Here is a 21332-nt window from a genome sequence, read left to right as displayed (position 1 = left end):
GACCAGCCTGGTCAACATGGTGAAACCCCATCTCTACTAAAGATACAAAAAATTAGCTGGGCATGGTGGTACATGCCTGTAATCCTAGCTACTTGGGAGGCTAAGGCAGGAGAATCGCTTGAACCTGGGAGGCAGAGGTTGCAGTGAGCTAAGATCGCGCCACTGTACTGCAGCCTGGGCGACAGTGTGAGATTCTGTCTCAAAAAAAAAGAGATGGTGCATATTGCTAAGACCTAGCTGTTGGGATATAAGATTCCTTAACTTGGATTAATGATAATTTAATCTAGCTGTGACTGATTATGTTTTAAATTTTCAGTTAATGCATTTTTAAAAATTTTTTCTTTTTTTCTCTTTTTTCTTTTTTTTGAGATGGAATCTCACTCTCTCCTCCAGGCTGCAGGGCAGTGGCGCGATCTCAGCTCATTGCAACCTCCGACTCCCGGGTTCAAGCGATTCTCCTGCTTCAGCCTCCTGAGTAGTGATTACAGGCGTGTATCACCATGCCCAGCTAACTTGTATTTTTTATAGAGATGGGGTTTCACTATGTTGGCGAGGCTGATCTTGAACTCCGGGCCTCAAGTGATCCACTCGCCTTGGCCTCCAAAGTGCTGGGATTACAGGCGTGAGCCACTGTGCCTGGCCCCATTTGGCCCATCTCTACTCACTGCAACTTGGGCTGAGGTGATCCTCCTACCTCAGCTTCTCCAGTAGCAGTTGGGACTACAGGTGCATGCCACCACACCTGGCTAATTTTTGTATTCAGTAGAGGCAGGGTTTCACCATGTTGCCCAGGCTGGTCTCAAACTCATGGGCTCAAGTGATCCGCCTGCCTCAGCTTCTCAAAGTGCTGGGATTACACACACGAGCCACCGTGTCCGGTCAATTAATGTATATTTTGATGTGGCTGAATACATCAATCAAACTAAAGAAAGTTTATTTTTTCTTTTTTCTTGAGATGGAGTCTCTCTCTGTCGCCCAGGCTGGAGTGCAGTGGCGCGATCTTGGCTCACTGCAAGCTCCGCCTCCCAGGTTCATGCCCTTCTCCTGCCTCAGCCTCCCCAGTAGCTGGGACTAGAGACGCCTGCCACCAAGCCCGGCTAATTTTTTTTTGCATTTTTAGTAGAGATGGGGTTTCACCATGTTAGCCAGGATGGTCTCGATCTCCTGACCTCATGATCTGCCTGCCTCGGCCTCCCAAAGTGCTGGGATTACAGGCATGAGCCACCACGCCCAGCCAGAAAGCTTATTTTTTCATTTAGCTCTATGGCCTCTGTGACTGAAAGAAATGTACTTTATTTTCAACCTTACTACTTGATTTAATCTTCACAAATCTATTCCTTTGGAATACCTTTCATAAAATAATCTCGCTACCTCTTTGCTGAAGTCCACATTTTGGGGTTCGGTTTCTTTTAGTTGAACAATTTCTGCTGCAGGAGTTTCATGGTCTGGCTTTACATCATTTTCTCTAATGACAGTGTCCAGTTCCTTAACACTATCATCCCTCCTTCGAGTCTGCTCAAAAGACATATAGCATTTTTATACTCATACTGTGCATGCATGTATATTTTATAAATAGTGCCTGTTAATTCTGAAAATAGAACAAAGCTGGATCTCCACTCATGAAGAAGTTTTCCTATGAAAACTAACAAAGAAAATTTATATATATAGCACTATTCCACATATTTTTCTCATCTCTTTTAAAAAAAAAACTATTCATTTTGTAATTTGTAGAATGTGCCACAATTCAAATTGTTGCTTTGTTTAGTCTCCATTAGCAATGCCTGCACTTGATTAGATGGAAAGAGGGGATGTTCATTAGGACAGGAAAGCATGTTCAGCTGATGCATTCAGTTTATGCCATTATAGACAAACTTTTAAGATACTATTGCTAGGTGACAAGTGTCTACAAACAGGGAAAGACCAGACAGAAGCTACTGAACAGGTTGGCTAGGCTGCTGTCTCTAAATTTATAAAGAGGGGCAAAAAACAAAAAGAAAATGGCATCACTTTATAAGCCTGAAGTTGAGAGGTGATGGACAGCGCACTAGGAACTTTATTTAGAAGCTCTCTCCTGTTATAATTTAGGTCATGTTAAATCAGGACACAGAGTAATACACATTTTATTGAGAGGGGAATTGGGGACTATCTTGGTAACCTGCATAGCATTTTACATTTGTTGAAAACCCTTTTATTTTCTTAGTGTCTCTAAGGAGTCTGGGCAGCTGTATCATCACTGTACAGTTGAAGACGTTAAGTCCACAACTGGTCCACGGGCATCCAACATGTAGTTTAGCTCTGGTCTCTTGAACTCAGGGTTATTTACATTTTACTTAGGTGTCTTAGCTTATTATTAGGAGAATTAAATAATATAAAATAACTATCCATACTGCAGACCTTTTAAGACCTATCAATCATGTAACTCTGATTCCAAAATTCAGTGATAGCAGATTTACACAAAAGAATAATCAAATGCAATTCATATACCTGAGTAGTCCTAAATGGATTATCCCTTAAATTTGAAGGGCTTTGTAAGGGTGACTGGTCTGAAGCTCCAATAACATTTAATCCTTTTTTCTTTTCCCTCAGGCACGCTTGTTGATGTCTTCTTATTCTTTCCATTTGCTCTTCCACAGTCATCCTAGGTCGAGTACTTTCAGCCAAACAGAGCTGTTCCACTGCGCTTCTTGGTCTTTCCTTCAATGTAAGAATGAACATATCAATATATAAATGAAAACTTCTGAAAAATGTTGTAAAGTGCATTTATTTATTTTGTATTCAAAATCACAAGAAGAGGTTTTGAATGTCATTTAGATATCACCAGAAAGGCACATGAAATTGTTATTTGATCCTTAACTAGTAATTGGTGATGTATGGTCAATGACACAAAGAAAAAGACAGACGGTATTATAAGGGAGGAGAGAGAAAAGAGGAACAAAAAGTATTTTTTTGGCTTAAAAAAAAAAATATGGGCCAGCAGTGGTGGCTCACACCTATAATCCCAGCACTTCGGGAGCCTGAGGTGGGTGAATTACTTGAGCCCAGGAGTTTGAGACCAGCCTGGGCAACATGGTGAAAATCCGTCTCTACCAAAAATACAAAAATTAGCCACGCAGGTGTGGTGGTATATGCCTATAGTCCCAGCTACTTGGGAGGCTGAGGTAGGAGGATGGTTTGAGCCCAGGAGGTGGGGGTTGCAGTGAGCTGAGATCGCGCTATTGCACTCCAGCATGGGCGACAGAGCCAGACCCGATCTCAAACAAACAAACCAACCAACCAACCCCCATAATTCAGTTCCAGTAAATCTGGGTAAAACAAAAACCACCACCACCACCACCATAAAAGGGCAGGGCAGGCTGGGTGCAGTGGCTCACGCCTATAATCCCAGCACTTTGGGAGGCTGAGGCAGGTGGATCACTTGATGTCAGGAGTTTAAGACCAGCCTGGCCAACATGGCGAAACCCTGTCTCTACGAAAGTACAAAAAAATTAGCCAGGCATGGTGGCTCATGCCAGTAGTCCCAGCTACTCGGGAGGCTGAGGTGGGAGAATTGCTTGAACCCAGGAAGCAGAGGTTGCAGTGAACTGAGACTGTGCCAGCCTGGGCAATGAGTGAGAGTCTGTCTCAAAAAAAAAAAAAAAAAAAAAAAAAAAGAAGAAGAATATAAAGAATATGGCAGCTCTGGAGCAAGCCAGTCCCATGACCCTGAAACAGAAAATTGCATAAAACTTGACCCTGAAACAGAAAACTGAATAAAACTCAAACGAGGAGAAAAGCAGGGGCACAGTGTCTAAATATTAGAGATTTCTTTTATTTTGATGAAAATGTGATGTGTTAAGTTATACATTTACCATGAAAAGACTAATAAAGCAAACACCCCTAGATATTTTCTTTCTCATCAGTAATAAAACTACGAAAACACTTATTTTCTATAAATCAGTCATATATGAAAATGCTAAGGCCGGGCGCGATGGCTCACGCCTGTAATCCCAACACTTTGGGAGGCCGAGGCGGGCAGATCACAAGTTCAGGAGTTAGAGACCAGCCTGGCCAACACAGTGAAACCCTGTGTCTACTAAAAATACAGAAATTAGCTGGACATGATGGCGGGCGCCTGTAGTCCCAGCTACTCGGGAGGCCGAGGCAGGAGAATCGTTTGAACCCGGGAGGTAGAGGTTGCAGTGAGCTGAGATTGCGCCATTGCACCTGGGCGACAGGGAGATACTCTGTCTCAAAAAAAAAAAGAACAACTTCCTCTTCTTCCACCCAGTCAATGTGAAGATGATGAGGATGAAGATCTTTATGATGAACTATTTCCACTTAATAAGTGGTAAAATATATTTTCCCTTATGATTTTAACGAATTTTATTTATTTATGTATTTATTTTTTGAGACAGGCTGTCACTCTGTTGCCCAGGCTGGGGTGCAGTGGGGCAATCACGGCTCACCTCGACCTCCCAGGCTCAAGTGATCCACCCTATCTCAGCCTCTTGAGTAGGTGAGACCATAGGCACAGGTCACCATGCCTGGCTAATTTTTTTTGGTAATTTTTGTAGAGATGGGGTCTCCTTATGTTGCTCAGGCTAGTCTTGAATTCCTGAGCTCAAGCAATTCTCCAGACCTGGCCTCCCAAAGTGCTGGAATTACAGGTATGAGCTACTATGGCTGGCCTAAACCTGCCAGTATCTTTCTGCTTGATTTTATATTTGTGTGTGTGTTGTTTTTGTTTTTTTTTTTTGAGACAGAGTCTCACTCTGTTGCCCAGGCTGGAGTGCAGTGGTACAATCTCGACTCACTGCAACCTCTGCCTCCTGGGTTCAAATGATTCTTATGCCTCAGCCTCCCGAGTAGCTGGGACTACAGGTGCCTGCCACCACGCCCGGCTAATTTTTGGATTTTTAGTAGAGACAGGGTTTCACCATGTCGGCCAGGCTGGTCTCGAGCCCCTGACTTCAAATGATCTGCCTGCCAGCCTCGGCCTCTCAAAGTGCTGGGATGACAGGTATGAGCTACAGCACCTGGCCTCTGCTTGATTTTAACATGCACTTTTTGTAGTCCTTTTTCCGTAGACTTGTTATTTTAGCTTTACCATTTCCAATGAAATCTTCCAATCTGTAAAAAATGCCTAACTCTCTGAACAAACAATGGTATTACAGAATCATGACCATTAATGTTAATGCTGATATATTATCTTTATTCCATGATAATTATCTCTATAGATCTTTATAATTTCGTACTAAATTGAAAACACTACATTTCCTATATATAAATGCAGCCGAGTTTTTTTGGCATATACTTTGTAGTTGCACTTTAATATCTTTGAAGAATAACTAGCCTGGGCAACAGAGAGAGACCCCGTCACTACTAATAAAAAAGAAAAAAAAAATTAGCCAAGTATGGTGGTACATGCTTATTGTCCCAGCTAGCCAGGAGGAGGCTGGGGTGAGAGGATCCCTCGAGTCCAGGAGTTGGAGGCTGCAGTGAGCTATGATCATGCCAATGCACTTCAGCCCAGGCAACAGAGTGAAACCCTATCCATTAAAAAAAAAAAAAAAAGCCGGGCGCGGTGGCTCACGCCTGTAATCCCAGCACTTTGGGAGGCCGAGGCGGGAGGATCACGAGGTCAGGAGATAGAGACCATCCTGGCCAACATGGTGAAACCCCGTCTCTACTAAAAATACAAAAAATTAGCCGGGCGTGGTGGCGGGTGCCTGTAGTCCCAGCTACTCGGAGAGGCTGAGGCAGGAGAATGGCGTGAACCCGGGAGGCGGAGCTTGCAGTGAGCCGAGATCGCGCCACTGCACTCCAGCCTGGGCGACAGAGCGAGACTCCGTCTCAAAAAAAAAAAAAAAAAAAAAAAAAAAAAAAAAGACTAGCCATATATCTTATATGTAGTACCTTTCAGTGTTGTCTTCAAGCTTAAAATTATCTCATACCAAATAGGTAGAGTATTGATAAAGATAAAAAGTAGAAGCATTTTTGCAGCCCAAATTTCTAGAGAATACTTGAAGAAAGGGAGTTAAGTGTTCTCAGCATTTTCCAAAGAACAAAACTAGACTGGTTTGGAGTTTGAATTAAATGAATCTCAGATGAAAATGTAAAATATAGGATTTATTTTCTAGTTCCAACTCACATTTCTCAGAGTAACCAGAGGATAGGCAAACTCTGAAGCTATTAATACCACAGCTAAAAGGCCCTGCAACCTCATGATAGCTAGAAAATCCATTAACTTTTGGGAGGCCACAGGACACATCTATACCTCTCATCGAGAAAATTCTAAAGAGGCATTAAGGAGTGTAGTACAGTGATTAGAGAATAGATTCCACAAATTGTGGACTACGACTATGACCCCATGTCTAGGCTGATCAAAAGAAACTTAAATTAGGTATTGACTAGGTCTGTCCTCTGATGGCTAATTCTTTAAACAAAATTTTAAGGTCGGGCATGGTGGCTCATGCCTGTAATCCCAGCACTTTGGGAGGCTGAGGTGGGCGGATCACAAGGTCAGATCGAGACCATCCTGGTAACATGCTGAAACCCTGTCTCTAATAAAAATACAAAAAAAATTAGCCGGGTGTGGTGGTGGGCGCCTGTAGTCCCAGCTACTCGGGAGGCTGAGGCAGGAGGATGGTGTGAACCCGGGAGGCAGAGTTTGCAGTGAGCTGAGATCATGCCACTGCACTCCAGCCTGGGCGACAGAGCGAGACTCTGTCTCAAAAAAAAAAAAAAAAAATAACTAAGATTACTAAGTTTTTCTTTGAGTATGCAAAAATAATTTTGATAAGACACTGAAAATGAAAACATGTAAGAAAGCAATAAATAGGTGTGAGAATCTTCCTAGAAGTTAATTTCCAGTTAAATACCGTTCTTAGATCCATCATCTTCTTAGTTTTCCTTAAGGTTACATAGGAAGCTACTGTCGAAGATTCGGGTGTTGGTGATTTTGCTCTTGGAGGGACTACTCCAACAGGAAAGTGGGAACCTAAAAATTAAAACAGCAGTAAGTTTTACAAAACATCTTTTATACAGCATTGCTTTCTTTTAGCTTACTTAATTTCTAACACTTTTTAAAATCAGAAAGCAAATTTATTTAAAAAGAGTTAGGCTGGCCTGGCGCAGTGGCTCACGCCTGCAATCGCAGCACTTTGGGAGGCCGAGGCAGGCGGATGACCTGAGGTCAGGAGTTCGAGACCAGCCTGACCAACATGGAGAAATCCCGTCTCCACTAAAAATACAAAATTAGCCGGGCGTGGTGGCACATGCCTGGAATCCCACCTACTCGGGAGGCTGAGGCAGGAGAATCACTTGAACTCGGCAGTCGGAAGTTGCAGTGAGCCGAGATTGTACCATTGCACTCCAGCCTGGGCAACAAAGAACGAAACACTGTTTAAAAAAAAAAAAAAAAAAGAGTCAGGCTGGGGGTGGTGACTCATGCCTGAAATCCCAGCACTTTGGGAGGCTGAGGCAGGCGAATCATCTGAAGTCAGGAGTTCAAGACCAGCTTAGCCAACATGGTGAAACCTTCTCTCTACTATAAAAAATACAAAAATTAGCCAGGCATGGTGTCAGGTACCTGTAATCCCAGCAACTCAGGAGGCTGAGGCAGGACAATTGCTTGATCCCAGGAGGTGCAGGTTGCAGTGAGCTGAGATCGCGCCACTGCACTCCAGCCTGGGTGACAGAGAAGACTCTGTCTCAAAAATAAATAAATAAATAAAAATAAAAGAGTCAAAGTCAGTCAATGATACCACCAGATAAATTTAGGGTTATATTTAAAAATAGAATTCTGTTCACGCCTGTAATCCTAGCACTTTGGGAGACTGAGGAGGGACGATCACTTGAGCTCAGGATTTTCAGACCAGCTTGGGTAATATAATGAGACCCTGTCTCCACAAAAATTGGAAAAAAAAACACAAAAAACAAAACACAAATTAGCTGGGTGTGGTGGTGCACACCTATAGTACCAGCTACTCAGGAGGCTGAGGTGAGAGGATCACTGCAGAGGTTACAGTGAGCGGAGATCGCACCACCGCACTCCAGCTGGGCAATAGAGCAAGTGAGACTTGTCTCCTTAAAACAAAAAAAAAAAAAAAAAAAAAAAAAGAGAAGAAAAAATTGTACAGATTAACTGATGACATTTTTAAGAACATTAATTATAAAATGCCCTCTTTTGGCCAGGTGCTGTGGCTCATTGCCTATAATCCTAGCACTTTGGGAGGCTGAGATGGGAGGATCGCTTGAGGCCAGGAGTTTGAGACCAGCCTGCTCAACACAGACCCATCTCTATTTAAAAAAAAAAAAAAAAAAAAAAGCCTTCTTTGTCATACTGATACATCTCTATCATCATCCTAACAAGGTAGTTCAACTAAATGTTCTTAATTTCTGCTTGGCTTTAAAAAATCATACAATATTGCCTCAAGGTATCCACTAACAATGTTAACAATAGCTAACTATAGGTACTCATTTTCACTTTACCTTCTGTATTTTTCTTTTTTTTTTTTTTGAGATGGAGTCTTGCTCTGTCACCCAGGCTGGAGTGCAATGGCACGATCTTGGCTCACTGCAACCTCTGCCTACTGGGCTCAAGCGATCCTCCCACCTCAGCCTCCTGAGTAGGTGGGACTACAGGCATGTGCTACCACACCTGGCTAATTTTTTTTTTTTTTTGAGATGGAGTTGCGCTCTGTCACCCAGGCTGGAGTGCTGGAGTGCTGGAGTGCAGTGGCACGATCTCAGCTCACTGCAAGCTCCGCCTCCCGGGTTCACGCCATTCTCCTGCCTCAGCCTCTCCGAGTAGCTGGGATTACAGGCGCCCGCCACCACGCCTGGCTAATTTTTTATATTTTTAGTAGAGATGGGGTTTCACCGTGGTCTCGATCTCCTGACCTCATGATCTGCCCGCCTCGGCCTCCCAAAGTGCTGGGATTACAAGCGTGAGCCACCGCGCCCGGCCTTTATTTTTCTGTAGAGACAGGATCTTGCCATGTTGCCCAGGCTGGTCTTGAACTCCTGGGCTCAAACCACCCTCCCGCCTTAGCTTCTCAAAGTGCTGGGATTACAAGCACGTGCCACTAGCCCCAGTCAGTCTTTTTTTTTTTTTTTTGAGATGGAATTTCCCTCTTGTTGCCCAAGCTGGAGTGCAATGGCGTGATCTTGGCTCACTGTAATCTCTGCTTCCTGCATTCAAGTGATTCTCGTGCCTCAGCCTCCTGAGTAACTGGGATTACAGGCAAACTATGACACCACACCTGGCTAATTTTGTATTTTTAGCAGAGACAGGGTTTCATCATGTTGGTCAGGCTGGTCTGGAACTTCTGACCTCAGGTGATCTGTCTGTCTTGGCCTCCCAAAGTGCTGAGATTACAGGTGTGAGCCACTGTGCCCTGCCTTGGCCAATCTTTTTAAGTGACGCATTCAGTCCAATTATATTTGTTGTAACTGCCGATGTATTTAGATTTGTAACAATGTATTTTTTTGCTTTGCATTTTCTTCAGCTTCTTTTCTTTTTTGGATTATCTTTCTCTCCTTCCAGAGTCCTGCTGTGTTGTTCAGGCTGAAGTTTAAGTGGCATGATCACAGCTCTCTGCAGCCTTGACAATTTCTTTTATCTCATACCCTAGCATGCATACTTAAACTTATGAAAGTCTAAAGTTAGTCAAGATCATCACCATGATTCAGAACAAAACAAAGATGTTAAAGCATATTAATATCAATAAACTTCCTCTTCATTTATATGCTACTGTTGTCAAATAGTTGTATATGCTTTTTTTTTTTGAGATGGAGTCCCGCTCTGTCGCCCAGGCTGGAGTGCAGTGGCGCAATCTCGGCTCACTGCAAGCTCCGCCTCCCAGGTTCACGCCATTCTCCTGCCTCAGCCTCTCCGAGTAGCTGGGACTACAGGCGCCCGCCACCACGCCCGGCTAAATTTTTTGTATTTTTAGTAGAGACGGGGTTTCACCGTGGTCTTGATCTCCTGACCTCGTGATCCGCCCGCTTCGGCCTCCCAAAGTGCTGGGATTACAAGCGTGAGCCACCGTGCCCGGCCAGTTGTATATGCTTAAAAAAAAGCTAAATACATTTTTTACTTTATCAAATAGAGATGAGGTCTGGTTATGTTGCCCAGGCTGGTCTTGAACTCCTGGACTCAAGCAATCCATCTGCTTCGGCCTCCCAAAGTGCTGAGATTACAGGAATGAGCCATCATTCCCAGCCCATTTAAAGTCTTTGTTGTGGCCAGGTGTGGTGGCTCACGCCTGTAATCCCAACACTCCAGGAGGCTGAGGCAGGCAGATTGCTTGAGCCTAGAAGTCTGAGACAAGCCTGGGCAACATGGTGAAATCCTGTCTCTACAATAAATACAAAAATTAGCCAGGTGTGGTGGCACACGTGTGTAGTCTCAGCTACTTGGCGGGGTGGGGGGGAAGGGGGGGACAAAGAGCCCCCAAGCCACCCCCCCCCCCCCCCCCCGGGGGGGGGGGGGGAGATCTCTTAAAAAAAAAAAAAAAAAAAAAAAAAAAGACTTTGAATAAGGAGACAGGATTAGGATGAGAAAGAAAAGGTGTATAAATATAAATATTAAATTTTCAAGATGCCAGTATTTTTAAATTTAAAAAATGACATTAGATAACCTAGAAAAATATTCCAACAATGAAAAAAGCTATGTGAATATTACTACCACTTAGGTGTTTTCTTCTTTGTTTGCTTTTGTTTTTTTTTTTTTGCGATGGAGTCACTGTCTAGGCTGAGGTGCAGTGGCGCAATCTTGGCTCACTGTAACCTCCGCCTCCCAGTTCAAGCAATTCTCCTGCCTCTGCCTCCCGAGTAGCTGGAATTACAGGTGCCTGCCACCACATCTAGCTAATTTTTGTATTTTTAGTAGAGATGGGGCTTCGTCATGTTGGCCAGGCTGGTCTTCAACTCCTGACCTTGTGATCTGCCCACTTCTGCCTTCCAAAATGCTGGGATTATAGGCATGAGCCACCACGCCTGGCCTCACTTAGATGTTTTTCAAACTTTACTTAGTGATCTTTAGCAGATTACAAAAATCAGTCCAGTGGGTTATGATAAGCACTTATTTTTCTAAAAAGTTTTACATTTTGTCACACTTGCATTATCTCTGCATAAATACATACACATTCTTTCTGGCGAATCCTTTAAAAGTGGCAGATGCTTTTGTCCTAAGTGTTTCAGAATTCACATACTACATTCTACTACACAACCACAATATCACAATCACACTGTTAGCTAATATCTAGAACATGTTTAAATTTCCATTAATTGTCCTACTTTAGAGATTCTTCTTTTAAACCATGGTCCAATCAAGTTTCAAACAGTGCGATATATCTATCTGTTATTTTTTTGTGTGTGACGGAGTCTCACTCTGTCACCCAGGCTGGAGTGCAGTGGCTCGATCTTGGCTCACCGCAACCTCCAACTCCCAGGTTCAAGCGATTCTCCTGTCTCAGCCTCCTGAGTAGCTGGGACTACAGGTGTGTGCTACCACGCATGGCTAATTTTTTGTATTTTTAGTAGAGACAGGGTTTCACCACGTTAGCCAGGATGGTCTCGATCTCCTGCCTCCACCTCCCAAAGTGCTGGGATTACAGGTGTGAGCCACCGTGCCCAGCCAAACTTTTGTAATTTTAGTAGAGATGGGGTTTCACCATGTTGGCCAGGCTGGTAGAGTTTCCATTTCCTGGGAGGGTCCTTTTTTTTTTTTTCTGTTTCTGGCTGTTGTTGTTGCTGTTGTTGTTGATCTCCTGACCTCAGGTGATTCGCCCGCCTCGGCCTCCTGAAGTGCTGGAATTACAGGCATTAGCCACCACCCCCAGCCTATCTATCTTTTTAATCTAGGATAGTTCTCTCTCTACTCTTTTCTTTACGCAATTGCCTTCTAGAAAAGTGACCAGCATTAAAAAAAAATCAGAGTATATGTTACAGAAATATTATTTCAGAATTTACTTTGTAGAAATTGTGTGAAAATTTGTTTCAGCCATTAATACCTTATGCATAATTTTAAACACACACACAGAAAAGACCCTGTCCAGGTGTGGTGGCACATGCTTGAAATCTCAACACCTTGGGAGGCTGAGGTGGAAGGACTGCTTGATCCCCAGAGTTCAAGACCAGCTTGGGCAACACAGCAACACCTTGTCTCTACAAATACTTAAAAAATTAGTTTGGTATGGTGGTGTGTGCCTGTAGTCCTAGCTACTTAGAAGGTTGAAGTGGGAGGATCACCGAGTCTGGGAGGTCGAGGCTACAGTGAGCCATGTTTGCTCCAGTACAGCAGCTCAGGTGACAGAGCGAGACCACATCACAAACAACAACAACCACCACCACCACCACCACCACCACCAGAAACAGGAAAAAAAAAAAAAGAAAACTCTCCCAGGAAATGGGAAACTTTAAAGTTTGACATAAACTTATTTCTCAGTAAAACCTAATCTGATGTGATGTCTTTTATTTTTATTTTTATTTATGAGATGAAGTCTTGCTCTGTTGCCCAGGCTGGAGTGCAGTGGTACGATCTCGGCTCACTGCAGCCTCCACCTCCTGGGTTCCAGTGATTCTCCTGCCTCAGCCTCCCGGGTAGCTGGGATTACAGGCACGCGCCACCAAGCCCAGCTAATGTCTTTTATTTTTAGCATTTATTTATGCCACTTGGAATGAATATTGTAGAAATAGTGTTAAAAAAAAAGGGTGCTGCCTCATACTTAGCTGATTTGACATATATCATTTATGGGCCATTTTATCTTTTAATATCTGAAAATTTCTTAATTTAGAAACTCATCAGAGTCCAAAGGTTTCAGATAAAGGGTTGGACTCATATATGAGTTAACATGTAAATGGAATTTACTACTATTTTAGCAGTAAATTGTCTTCAAAAACAAAAAACAAGAGGTAGAACATATTACAAATGCTGACCTTTAACAACTGAAGTTTCTATCTCTGAAACAGGTTCTGATTTTTCTTCTCCATTAGATTCATCAACTTCTGCCACTGTTGTTAACTCTGGTTCACTCTTGTAGAGTCTATAATCTGGACCCTTGAAAGGAAGACATGTAATTACCCTAAAAAAACTGCTAAAAGTTTCTTTCAAAATGTTTACCGCTAAAGACACAAATCAAACTCTAAAAATTAGTAGCCCTAGTGAGCCATCTGGGATATAACACAAATAATATCTATGTCACAACTACATGGAAAGAAGAAATTTGAGAAATTTTTAAGTGGCAAAACTTTGTTTTAATATTAACAATATTTCTGGCCGGGTGCAGTGGCTCACACCTGTAATCTCAGCACTTTGGGAGGCCAAGGTGGGTGTATCACCTGAGGCCAGGAGTTTGAGACCAGCCCAGCCAAAATGGTGAAACCCTGTCTCTACTAAAAATACAAAAATTAGCTGGGCATGGTGGTGTGCGCCTATAATCCCAGCCATTCGGAGGGCTGAGGCAGGAGAATCACTTGAACCTGGGAGGCAGAGCTTGCAGTGAGTTGAGATTGCTCCACTGCACTCTAGCCTGGGAAAGAGTGAGACCCTGTCTCAAAAAAAAAAAAGAATATTTCTGTTCCTCTTAGGAACAAAGTCACATTTTTATGATGGAATAATTGAGGGCTAAAAATAACTACATTAATTCAATAAAATTTCATTCACAAGGTGGTCTAAGTGAGGCCCATCCCAGCACTAAAATTCCTGTCACAGACATTTTGTTGTTCTCAAATTAGCTCAATTCTAATTTCCTTTTTCTCTTTGCTTATTATATCCTACATTATTTGCTTAACCCTGAACGTATTTCCAATTTTCAGGGGTGACATCTCTCCTTAGCAACATCCACATCTTTGAGTAGTTTTCCTAGACCAAAATGCCCACACCCCCAGTCCCTTTACCATCCCTAGTAATGGTCTTTTTCTTTCTCCCTTCTTTCTGATCTGAAGGTACAATTTTGCCTCCAATACCCTAAAATGGTATACCTAAAATATGGCTGCTTCATCATGGGAAAAGTTACCACTTTATGAAAATATGAAAAATGCCATGAAATTATAAAATATTAAAAGTATAAAAATATTAAAAATGAGAATAGCAAAACCAAAACAGGAAAGACACAAATGATAAAGTCATATATAAACCAAAAACTGCTGGCTAAAAGTGAGGTTATAAAGGTTATAATAAAAAAAAAGTTTGAGTGTTAAATAAATTAATTTTCAAAAATGAGAGGACATGTATGATTGATTATTCTGTGGCTATTCCAGCCACTTACACAGTGAGATCCATTTCTTGGATATCCTTGAACTTGATACATCTTCTTTTCTTCAGGCAGATGAACTGGGCCCCTGCTATAACAGAGCAAGGAGCTGCTATCACTGGGCAGAGGGGGGATTATGGGAAGCTGCTCTGTAAAGTCATAGGACCGAGGAAGTGGAGGACGAGGTGGGACTACTTCCTCTTCCTAAAGATTGTAGAACAGTCACCTTATTTAGATAAGCAGATTGAATTAAGCATATCTAAATTCTTTGCAATGGTATATTAACTTAAATTTACTTTAAGATACTAAAAGGGACACTGCCAAGCCAAAAGTCTAACAATGAAAAGTAAAATCAAAAATTTTTATCATAGCCAATAATTGGAATTTAACATATAATTACATCTGATTCTTTCCTGTAACATATAGGTTAGCTTCACACTGAAGCTCAACATTGAAAGAGATTACTATTTAAAACTAATTACTGGGTTTCATTTTAAAACTAGAAAGAAAGAATTGATTTTAAAATCCTATTCTTATATTTACACTATTTATTTATTTATTTGGTAGAGATGGGGTCTCGCTATAGTGCAGTGATTTGATCATACATAGCTCATTGCACCTTTGAACTCCTGGGCTCAAGGGATCCTCCTGGCTCAGCCTCCCAAGTAGCTGGGACCATAGGCACACCATGCCTGTCTAATTCTTTAATGTTTTATAGAGATGGGGGTCTTGCTATGTTTACCAGGCTGGTCTCAAACTCCTGGGCTCAAGACATCCTCCTGCCTTGGCCTCCTAAAGTGCTGGGATTACAGGCATGACCACTGTATCTGGCCCCCCAGTTTTTAAGAGAGGAAAAAAAAAGTTATCTCTTTGACTGGTTTTTATACGAAATTCAAAATAATAGATTCTTTTGGTTAGGTTGACAGTATCTCTTTGTAGTTGTAATTTCTTTATGCTATATATGACACACAGCCAACTGATCTATCGATCATCCTATAAATTTTACACAGTATAAGGAACAATGATAAGTATTCAAACATTACTTAAATTAGAAAAAGTATGACAACATTAGAATTCTAACACAGATAAAAAGCAGAGATTCCATTTTTTTTGCATTAAAAAAGGGAAGAAAAATCACATATTAGAAGCACCAAATTACTGATCCAATAAAATTTCAAGATTAAAACAATATCTGTTCAATATATTTAAAAAGTATTTTGTTATTAAGATTAGAGAAGACAATTACTTCTAGTTCATCTCTTAAGCATTAAAAGTAATTTATAATTAGAAAAACAATCCAAACTTACCTCATTTTTGTACTTAACTGTTGAGAAAGGCTTTGATCCTACCATACCTAGGAATATTAGAAAACGTAACTATATTAAACATATCTTCCTAATACTATAAAAAAAGAACAATTTCTTTTGTTTTTTTGAAGTGAAGTCTTGCTCTGTTTGCCCAAGCTGGAGTGTAGCGGCGTGATCTCAGCTCACTGCAACCTCTGCCTCCTGGGTTCAAGCAATTCTTGTGCCTCAGCCTCTCGTAGCTGGGACTACAGGCGTGTACCAACACGCCCAACTAATTTTTTTATTTTTAGTAGAGATGGGGTTTCACCATGTTGGTCAGGCTGGTCTTGAACTCCTGACCTCAAGTGATCCACCTGCCTTGGCCTCCCAAAGTGCTGGGATTACAGGCGTGAGCCATTGCGCCCAGCCGAAAAAAGAACAATTTCATGTATTTTTTTTAAATTTATTTTTATTTTTATTTATTTATTTATTTATTTTTGAGAAAGAGTTTCGCCTGTCGCCCAGGCTGGAGTGTAGTGGCAAGATCTCGGCTCACTGCAACCTCTGCCTCCCAGGTTCAAGTGATTCTTCTGCCTCAGCCTCCCGAGCAGCTGGGACTATATGTGCACGCCACCATGCCTGGCTAATTTTTGTATTTTTAGTAGAGACTGGGTTTCACCATATTGACCAGGCTGGTCTCGAACTTCTGACCTCATGATCCGCCCGCCTTGGCCTCCCAAAGTGCTTGGATTACAGCCATGAGCCACCACGCCCGGCTTATTTTTATTTTTTTATTGTTTTTCACTCTGTTGCCCAGGTTGGAGTGCAGTGGCGTGATCTCTGCCTCCTGGGTTCAAGCGATTCTCCTGCCTCAGCCTTCCAAGTAGCTGGGACCACAGGTGCGTACCACCACACCCGGCCAATTTTTGTATTTTTTTTTTTTTTTTTAGTAGAGCCGGGGTTTTGTCATGTTGGCCAGGCTGGTCTTGAACTCCTGACCTCAAGTGACCGCCTGCCTTGGCCTCCCAAAGTGCTGGGATTACAGGCGTGAGCCACCGCGCCTGGCCCATTTCACATATTTTAAATGAAGTCTTCAGTTTCTAATCATTCACTTACTGTTTTCAGAATTGGAAAGCAATTACATTAAAAAAGCAACAAATATTTAAACAAGAGTATGGGGAAATAGGTTTTCTCAAACATTACTGGTATTAACATAATTTGAAACAATCCTTCCGGAGGGCAATTTGGCTACAGCTATCAAAATGGAAAATATGTGCTTATTTCTCACCTTTTAAAATCCATTAAGTACTAACATATGTGTTTAGTTGTATGTATTAATAATGTTTATTATGGCATGGCTTATGACAGCAAAAATGAAAAACTCTGGAAACAACATACATTATCCATCAATATGGAAATGGATAAATATATTATAGTTCCCTTTTACAATGGATTCTTATACTGTATTGTTATAGAGAAAAAAGCAAATTACTGAAAAACAGATATAGGATGATCCCAGTTCTTGTTGTGGGGATAAAACTTCTAAAGTGTAAGTAAACATTGTGGGTATTTATAATTATACACACAAGACACTAATTATTTTTGTTTAGGTATGGTTGACAGATCTTTTGCTTTTTACTTTATAAACCTGTGCTCTGATTCAATGTTAAGAGTGCCTGTTCAGAAAAAATGCATTAAAGTAACAAAAGAATCTCAATTATATATGTCATTCCATTTAGACATTCAGTCATGTGCCACATACCAATGTTTTGGTCAGCAACAGACTGCATATACGACAGTGGTCCCATAAGATTATAATGCAGCTGAGAAATTTTTTTTTTTTGAGACAGTCTCCCTCTGTTGCCCATGCTAGAGTACACTGGCATGATCTTGGCTCACTGCAACCTCCACCTCCAGGGTTCAAGCGATTCTCCTGTCTAAGCTTCCTGAGTAGTTGGGACAACAGGCATGTGCCATCATGCCTGGCTTTTTTTGTATTTTTAGTAGAGACAGGGTTTCACCATGTTGGCCAAGCTGGTCTTGAACTCCTGACCTCAGGTGATCTGCCCGCCTCAGCCTCCCAAAATGCTGGGATTACAGGTGTGAGCCACTGTGCCCTGCCAGAGCTGAGAAATATCGATTGCCTAGTTGTTGCCCTCATGTCAAGAGTGTAACACATTATCTTTTCTATGTTTAGATATACAAATAACATTGTGTTACAACTGTCTACAGTAATCAGTACAGTCACATGCTGTGCAGGTTTGCAACCTGGGAGCAATAAGCTATACCACATAGCCTAGGTGTGTAGTAGGCCATACAACTAGATTTGTTTAAGTACACTCTGATTGCACAACACAATCACCTAACAATGCATTTCTCAGAATGTAATCTGTCACCAAGTGACACATGACTGTAATACTGTGGTCAGTCACAAAATAAAATGCAAAGCTAATTTACCTATTTCTGTAGTACCTCTTTGCTGCTTATGTTTACTCAGCCCTTCCATGACATCTTGAATTCGCCAAAGCTCTTTCTGAATCTGTGCACGCTGAATTCCTGCTGATTCCGTCTATCAGTAAAAATGGATAGACCATATGTAAGAAAAAAAATCATTTACCGAAGTTAAATGATTATATATTAATTATATAAATTATATTTAAAAATGTAAATTGCAGTGAATTAAGTGTTATGAATATTTAATATGATTGATGTGACTCTCCCAATTTTGCAATTCCAGTGGCAAATATAAAAGACTGAGCAGAGCAAGAAAAATATTTAATTTTCATACTTAAATATACGATTTTAAATCTTTCCAATAAGCTTTGTCTTGCATTATTTATGATACCAGGAAGGCATATTGATTAAAAGGGACCAAAAATGGAAAATACAAACAGAGAGAATGAAAACAGAGCAGAAACAAACCTCAAAAGAAAAAATAATTTCTGGGAGGGGGAGATGTGGCAGGGCATTGGGGAACAGGTGACAAATGGAAGGTGTACTAACTTCCTAGGTTATAGAACATAAAAACAACAACAAAGGGACAGGCCGGGCGCGGTGGCTCACGCTTGTAATCCCAGCACTTTGGGAGGCTGAGGCGGGCGGATCACGAGGTCAGGAGATCGAGACGACGGTGAAACCCCGTCTCTACTAAAAATACAAAAAATTAGCCGGGCGTGGTGGCGGGCGCCTGTAGTCCCAGCTACTCGGAGAGGCCGAGGCAGGTGAATGGTGTGAACCCGGGAGGTGGAGCTTGCAGTGAGCCGAGATTGCGCCACTGCACTCCAGCCTGGGCGACAGAGTGAGACTCCATCTCAAAAAAAAAAAAAAAAAAAACAACAACAAAGGGACAACTAACAAAATATATCAAGATGAGTTTTGACTGACAGAGTTTAAATATATTTTTTTATTTTTATTTTTTTTTGAGACAGAGTCTTGCTCTGTCGCCCAGGCTGGAGTGCAGTGGCAAGCTCTCAGTTCACTGCAGCCTCTGCCTCCTGGGCGCAAGTGATTCTGCTGCCTCAGCTTCCTGAGTAGCTGGGATTACAGTGCGTGCCATAATTTTGTATTTTGTGCAATGGCACAATCTCAGCTCACTGCAGCCTCCACCTCCCGGGTTCAAGCGATTGCCCTGCCTCAGCCTCCCAAGTAGCTAGGATTACAGGCATGTGCCACCACACCTGGCTAATTTTGTATTTTTAGTAGAGACAGGGTTTCACCATGTTGGCCAGGCTGGTCTCGAACTCCTGACTTCAGGTGATCTGCTCTCCTCGGCCTCCCAAAGTGCTGGGATTACAGGTGTGAGCCACTGCGGCCAGCCAATTTTCTTACTTTTAATATTCCACATCATGCCCTCAGTTTAAATACACTAACTGAAACCAAAATAAGATTACATTGGTTTTCTCTGAGATTCTATTAGAAATCTATGACTCTTATTCATAAATAGGGTAATAATAACACCATTCTGGATAATAATAAACACTATTCTAGGAATGCAACTTTATTTTTAAAAATAGGGAATGACATACAAAAACTGTCACATTGCCTAGAACAGTATTTTCTTTCACTGAGTATCAGTTATTAATGACTAGAGATATTAGAATATAATCAGTATCGCATCAATATGCTAAAAAAGTCCTCTAAGGGGTAGAAATATGTTTTCAGCCAGGCACAGTGGCTCACACCTATAATCCCAGCACTTTGGGAGGCTGAGGTGGGCAGATTGCTTAAGCTCAGGAGTTCAAGACCTGCCTGGGCAACACAGAAAAACCCCACCTCTACCAAAAACACAAAAACTTAGCTGGGCGGGGTGGTGTACGTCTGTGGTCCCAGCTACTTGGGAGGCTGAGGTGAGAGGATCACTTGAGCCTGGGGTAAGAGGTTGCAGTGAGCCAAGATCGTGCCACTGTCCTCCAGCCTAGGTGACAGAGTGAGACTCTGTCACAGGGGAAAAAAAAAAGCAATATGTTTTCAAAGTCTTCCAAGCACTTGGGAGTTGATCAAAAGATTAAAAAAAGAAAAAGAAAATGAAAAAGAAAAAACTCAAGAAAAAAAGTCTATAAGCCTAAAGACTATGAATTAATGCTGCTCCAAAAAGGCACCACATAACCTAAGTTATCTAGTTTTCCAAGCTACAGCCTGGAAGCATCAAAAAGTAAAAAAAAAAAGAAAGTACCCATGCAAGAGCCAAACACAACGACAGCCCAGAGATGTAAATACTGACACAGAGGATGGGAAGATTACTATAAATAACAGATCCTTGCACATCTATATACATGTATTACTTTTATAAAATTTAAATGATATATATATATATATATATATAGACACATTTCTGCCAATCTGAAAGGGTATACAATGCAAATCTAATTTTTGTTTTATTTGCATTTCACTGGTTACTACTGACTTTGAACTATTTTTCCTTTTCTTTCATTTTTTTTGAGACCGAGTCTCACTCGGCCACCCAGGCTGGAGTGCAGCGATGGGATCTTGGGTCACTGCAACCTCTGCCTCCTGGGTTCAAGCAATTCTCCTGCCTCAGCCTCCCAAGTAGCTGGAATTACAGGTGTGTCACACCATGCCCAACTCTCTTTTTTTTTGTATTTTAGTAGAGATGAGGTTTCGCTATGTTGGCCAGGCTGGTCTCGAACTCCTGACCCTCAAGTGATCTGTCTGACTTGGCCTCCCAAAGTGCTGGGATTACAGGCATACGCCACTGTGCCCGGCCAACTTTGAACTATTTTTCAAACACTTGTTAGTAATTTGAGTTTTCCTATGATTAGTTACTCACGTTCTTTGTATGTTTTTCTAATGGACTATTTCTCCAAATCAAAAAGAAAAACTTCCTTGCAAATCTAGATAGTTATCCCTTGTTGAATTTTTGAGGTCAAACATACATCCACCCAGTAGGTCATCTTTTTACTTTGTCTGTGTTGCCTTCATTGAGGGTAAATTAGCCAAATGTTGCTCAACAATTCTCTCTCTCTCTTTCTCTCTCTGCTTTGTGGATATTCATGGTCTGCTGCTAAACTCTCTATTCTGTTCCATTGGTCTATTTTTTCCTGTACCATGTTTAACACCATAGTTTTGCATTATGTTTCCTTGTTTATTTATTTAACAAACACTTATATAGTGTGTTTTATATGCCTGGTTTTATTCTACATGCTGCAAAAATATAAACATATTTATCCTCATAATAACCTAGCAGGAGTAGGTATTATTTTATTTTATAGTTGTGGAAACTGAGACCCAGAGTTGCTATGTAACTGGTCTAAGGCTGTATATGCAATGTTACCATTCATAGAGTACG

General features: G+C 41.5%; 1 protein-coding gene across 33 annotated transcripts in view; it reads right to left on the bottom strand.

Annotated features, from left to right (window-relative positions):
* PLEKHA5 (pleckstrin homology domain containing A5) overlaps positions 1 to 21332 on the bottom strand; it is a 247936-nt gene that overhangs the window by 15033 nt on the left and 211571 nt on the right. For 15 of the 33 annotated variants that reach the window (XM_032159750.2, XM_032159745.2, XM_032159749.2 and 12 more), the window contains 7 exons: positions 17984 to 18095; positions 15548 to 15594; positions 14256 to 14444; positions 12925 to 13045; positions 6861 to 6979; positions 2485 to 2694; positions 1372 to 1512 (listed from right to left, as the gene is read on the bottom strand). In XM_032159750.2, the coding sequence (XP_032015641.1) occupies positions 1372 to 1512; positions 2485 to 2694; positions 6861 to 6979; positions 12925 to 13045; positions 14256 to 14444; positions 15548 to 15594; positions 17984 to 18095 (939 nt within the window). Of the gene's footprint in view, positions 1 to 1371; positions 1513 to 2484; positions 2695 to 6860; positions 6980 to 12924; positions 13046 to 14255; positions 14445 to 15547; positions 15595 to 17983; positions 18096 to 21332 lie in introns of those variants that run through there. The other 18 variants (XM_032159753.2, XM_058443440.1, XM_058443444.1 and 15 more) reach the window with 5 other exon arrangements.

Source organism: Hylobates moloch, unplaced genomic scaffold (assembly GCF_009828535.3).
Source record: "Hylobates moloch isolate HMO894 unplaced genomic scaffold, HMol_V3 SCAFFOLD_8, whole genome shotgun sequence".
Taxonomy (NCBI): Eukaryota; Metazoa; Chordata; class Mammalia; order Primates; family Hylobatidae; genus Hylobates; species Hylobates moloch.
Note: the sequence above shows the minus strand (reverse complement) of the source record. Positions and strands in the feature narration are given on the sequence as shown.